Source organism: Trichechus manatus, unplaced genomic scaffold (genome assembly GCF_000243295.1).
Source record: "Trichechus manatus latirostris isolate Lorelei unplaced genomic scaffold, TriManLat1.0 scaffold00063, whole genome shotgun sequence".
Taxonomy (NCBI): domain Eukaryota; kingdom Metazoa; phylum Chordata; class Mammalia; order Sirenia; family Trichechidae; genus Trichechus; species Trichechus manatus.
The window spans coordinates 11,656,367-11,661,229 of record NW_004443999.1 but is presented as its reverse complement, the minus strand read 5'-3'; the positions used below and the strand labels follow the sequence as shown (position 1 = coordinate 11,661,229).

General features: G+C 41.2%; 1 protein-coding gene across 1 annotated transcript; it reads left to right on the top strand.

Moving 5' to 3' along the window:
• The first annotated feature begins 170 nt into the window (after positions 1 to 170).
• On the top strand, positions 171 to 826 carry RNF152 (ring finger protein 152). The gene has a single exon (XM_004379276.2). It carries the CDS (start codon positions 186 to 188, stop codon positions 795 to 797), a length of 612 nt encoding a protein of 203 aa, XP_004379333.1. The 5' UTR covers positions 171 to 185; the 3' UTR covers positions 798 to 826.
• The last annotated feature ends 4,037 nt before the right edge of the window (positions 827 to 4,863 follow it).

The window sequence follows — 4,863 nt, the reverse complement described above, 5'->3', positions numbered from 1 at the left end:
GATTAACTTTCCATTTTTTGTCTCCTTCAGAAATGTGCACACTTGAGTATGCTAGATGCCTGTGAGCTCGTGGACCCCATCCTGGCACTGGAACCGCGCAAAGAAGGAAGGTGCAGGTGTGGTGGGCGCTAAGGAAAAACCCCTGCCCTCGGTCCAGGACCTGGCCTTCCCGCTTCCGGTCCACGATGGAGACGCTCTCCCAGGATTCTCTGCTGGAATGCCAGATCTGCTTCAATTATTACAGCCCGCGGCGCAGGCCCAAGCTGCTGGACTGCAAGCACACCTGCTGCTCAGTGTGTCTCCAGCAGATGAGGACGAGCCAGAAGGACGTGCGCTGCCCCTGGTGTCGCGGCATCACCAAGCTGCCCCCCGGCTTCTCTGTGTCACAGCTTCCTGATGACCCCGAGGTCCTCGCCGTCATCGCCATCCCGCACACCTCGGAGCACACCCCGGTCTTCATCAAACTCCCCAGCAATGGGTGCTACATGCTACCCCTGCCCATCTCCAAGGAGCGCGCGCTGCTGCCCGGCGACATGGGCTGCCGGCTACTGCCTGGGAGCCAGCAGAAGTCGGTGGCTGTGGTGACCATCCCCGCTGAGCAGCAGCCTCTGCAAGGCGGGGCGTCCCTGGAGGCCACGGAGGAGGAGCAAGACAGGCGGGGCGTGGTGAAAAGCTCGACCTGGTCCGGGGTGTGCACTGTGATCTTGGTGGCCTGCGTCTTGGTCTTCCTTCTCGGCATCGTGCTCCACAACATGTCCTGCATTTCTAAGCGCTTCACTGTGATATCCTGTGGCTGAAAGGAGCTGCAGAGGCGAGTCTCTTGTGGGTGCCAACTTAGGGGGTGAGCAGGTGTTGGTGATGGGATCCCGGTGAGAAGAGGGGGCAACACTGACCATTGGGTGCCGAGCACTGGCCTCTGGGTTGCCACTGATTTAACCCGAAGGTAGCCGTGAAGGGCGGAATGCAAAGCCTCATCAGGACACCAGGCAAATTGTTCTGAGTGTTGATGGCAACAGCTTTGAAGATGGTTGCATGTATCCTCATAATCATTTATTAAACGGACTGTAATTTATGATTTTTCAAAATCATGTGATAGACATATTCTACTTAGATGTGAAACTACAAGTACATACAATGTGATCTTCTCTAAATGCAGTAGATTAAAACAGAAATGCTGTGTATACAAGTAGAATTCAACCTTTGAATCCATGTAAAAATTCAGTGGAGATATGCCATGCTGGTTTCTTTTTTCTTTTTATGAAACCCTGTCTTCCTTTAGTGGCTAAGGCTTTTTATACATTTTGAATTGCACCAAATTAAAATAAGTTCAATGGACAATTGGTTTTTTGTTTGTTTGTTTTTTTGAGAAAGTATTTGAACAAGTGTTTCCAGTGTGTTGTGTTTTGTCATGTACCTTCATTCTTCTTCACTTGTAATTAGAGCTCACTGTGTGTTTATGAAACTGAAAGCCCAACAGGGGAGCAATAAACTGAGTAATAATGAGAAATGCCTAATCCCACAGGAAACCTGTGTGCCAATTTTTCTCAAGCCATTCTCACAAGATAAGAATTTAAAATGTAAATATTGTGTATTTGTGTGTATATGTTTGTGTGTGTGTGTAATTTGATGTACCTCAGGTTTTTAAGTCTTTTCTGAAAGAATCCTGGGAGTAAAATGTCGTTGGCGTGAGTAAAGTGTCTGAAATGGTGACCACCTGAGGGCACCTGGACCCTCCTGGTGAGGTGCCAAGTATACATCTCCTTCAACATTCCCTCCTCTGTGTATTTAAGTCCTGTACTGAAACAGGGCAAAAGTGGTGAACAAGAGTCTGTCTTTCCTCCCAGTTTTTAGGTATTGTAATAACCATGAGTACTGTTAATTGGTGGCAAACCTGGGCATGTATTTTAATAGACAGGCTATGATTGTTTTTGGAAAGATGTTCCATGGGAGTTAAACCACTTAGTAGAATTCCAGTTTCTTCTTGCTGGTATAAGCAAGAAAATCTCTGGTATTTCAAAATATGTTTTTATTGAGAAAAGTAGTAAACAACCGATATTCCCATTTCAAATGGACCAGTTCATCATAGATTCTCACATATTCCTAAACCTAACGGTCTACAGATGCTCATGAAGAAAGATCCGCTTGTGTTAAAAGAGAAGTTCCTGTCACTGGGCATGTGTGCATTCGGAAACAGCTGTGAGCTTTACAGTTCTCTCCTCATTTCTTTTGTGGAAATCATGAAGCAAGTGGTATGTGACAAAGATGCCACTCATAAATTTTTCTGTCTTTATGTTCCATTGAATCCATGGAAATGTGCGGGAGGATAAGCAGTGGTTGGTTCCAAAAAGCAGGGCTAGAAAATACCACTTTAAAATTGAGACATAATTTCATTTACTAATATGATAACTCTTATCTTCAAGCAGCACAAAATAGGCACATTAAAGTAATGGGATTCATATCAGATAAAACAAAAAATATAAAGACTATAATACAAAGCTAACACTAGTTAATTGACATGAGGATTCAAAATGAAACTATGATTTTTCTAATCTTTCAAATTTGTCATTAAGACCTTTAGGAAATTTATTTGAAAGCTCAAACTAGAAATTAGATTGAAATGCCATTTTATTGTGTAAGCTATTGGACATTATTCAACAAATAATCTAGGATTTATTTGGTTTGAATAATTTAGGTATCATATTAGCTGAATAATGGCCTGTATTATGTAATGTAATATACTGTTGGGTTAGTGTCAATTCTCAAAAACTCTCCCAGGCTGCTGTAATGCATGTCTGACCTAATTTTTATTCCTCTTGGGGCAAAAAATACAAAAAAAAACAAACCCACAGAAATGTTGCTTTATGAATGCTACATTTCAAAATGGGCTTTACCCTGGCAATTTTAAGCCATGGCATATTCAAGTTAATTTTCTGAGTGCTATCTACACACGTTAATGTACGGTATGAAATGACTGAACTGCAGTGTAGTGTGTGGTAGAATTCTACTTGTTAAGTAGGTTATATATAGACACTCGTGTGAGAGACAGTGCAGCACCCTGTGTCTCCCCATGCGAGGCCTAGAGTAAAACGACTATGTGACTTTTACTTAAAAACAATCCCACGCTAGATATGCAATTAAACAGTGTGAACTTAATCGGCTCTGTGATACATACCTGACCTTACAACTTAACACAGTAGCAACCCGAATTGGAATTTTTTTGTATGAGTGTTACTGATGTAAGACACATCATTTAAACGGATTCCATCTAAAGTTACTTGAGCACCTGTTTGTTAGGATATGCTTTCGTGTGTGTGTGTGTGTGTGTGTGTGTGTGTGTAGGGTTAGGGACCACCCTACCAGGTAGAATTTTTATAGGCTGAATGATTTGATTTGGCATCCCATTATTCTGGCCTCTTCTGGCATTTACCAATGACACTAACAACCAATCTACCCCAGGTGAAAATAGCCCAATAACATAATCAGCAGAATTCACCGTTGCACATCATTTAAAAACCACAACTGAAAGGACTAAAAGCACAGAAAGAGCTGAAAGCAACCTCTGGTGGCTCCATTTTGTAGATGAGTTCACTGAGGCTCACTGAGGTTCGCAGCAGCTTGTTATTCTGCAGCAAAGGGGGTCGAGAATTTGCCATTGCTGTCTCGCTTTCCTCTCCCTTCTCCAGCCTATCCACATTGCTAGGATCCTTTTCAGGATTGATGAATATCCTTTACTAACTTGACTATTGCTTTAAGGTGTTTTTTTTTTTTTTTTGTAGATTTATAGATTCGTTTTAGTTAGCATCTACCTCTGGGAAACAAAAGGAGGACTGATTTATGATGGGTATGGACATTTAAAACGGTCAAACCATGTGATTTGGACTTTTAAAGTTGCAAAACATTGATTTTTTTCCCTCCCTTTATATGGACGAGTGTTGTGTAAATAGTAAACTATAAGAAGCATGAATTTTCATCTTTATTAATTATCTTGACATTAGCAAGAGAATGTTTAACATGTCAGGTAGAGCCAAGTACTCTACCAAGAAGCATTGTCTTTGGAAATTTTTTGTATAATGACCTGGGGCATAAATAGTGATGAAAAGGCAAATTGGTTCTCAGTTCCGGTCATACTTTATGATCAGTAAGCTCTAAAGTATTTTCTTTAAAAATATAATTAAATTTAATCTTGTGCATGACTTAAAGAGTGGGCCCCTGGAAGGTTAAATCTAGATCAGTGCTGTTCAGTAGAACTTTCTGTGATGATGGAGATGTTGCATAATCTATGCTGCCCAATACAGTAGCCACTGGCCACACTGGCTATTGAACAATTAAAATGGAGTGAGTGCAACTGAGGAACTGGATTTTTAATTTTAAGTAATTTAAATATCCACATGTGGCTAGTGGCTGCCATATTGGACTCAAGTCCTAATGGTTGTGCATTGGTATATGGCATTGAGGTGTGAATGGAGTAACAAAGTGAAGGCAAAGAAGAGAGTCTGTAGTCTAGTAACATGCAGTGGGTAAAGAACATTACTTTCCAGGCTTAAATATGTGATCTCAAGTACGACAGAGTAAAATTCATTGATTGCCCTTTGCGGTTATTACTTACTTTGGGCCAAGAGATGATCAGTGAAGCTTAAAGAGTGCTTTATTAAGCCCCTTTTCTGGGATCATTAGCTGCACGTGAATCTGTTGTCCAAAAATAGTAGTTAGACAGTAGTTGTAAAATGTTTGACTTGCAAGCTATGCATGACCTGTACTATGAAATTGTGTTTAGGGTCTTGTGGCCAAAAAGTAAATGTTACAGAGAAAACAAGAAAAAAAAAAAAAAGCCTAATGAAATCTTTTGCACTTCCAACTTCATCT

Coding starts and splice junctions, on each gene's coding strand:
- RNF152 (XM_004379276.2), top strand. CDS start 186: ATGGAGACGCTCTCCCAGGATTCTCTGCTGGAATGCCAGATCTGCTTC.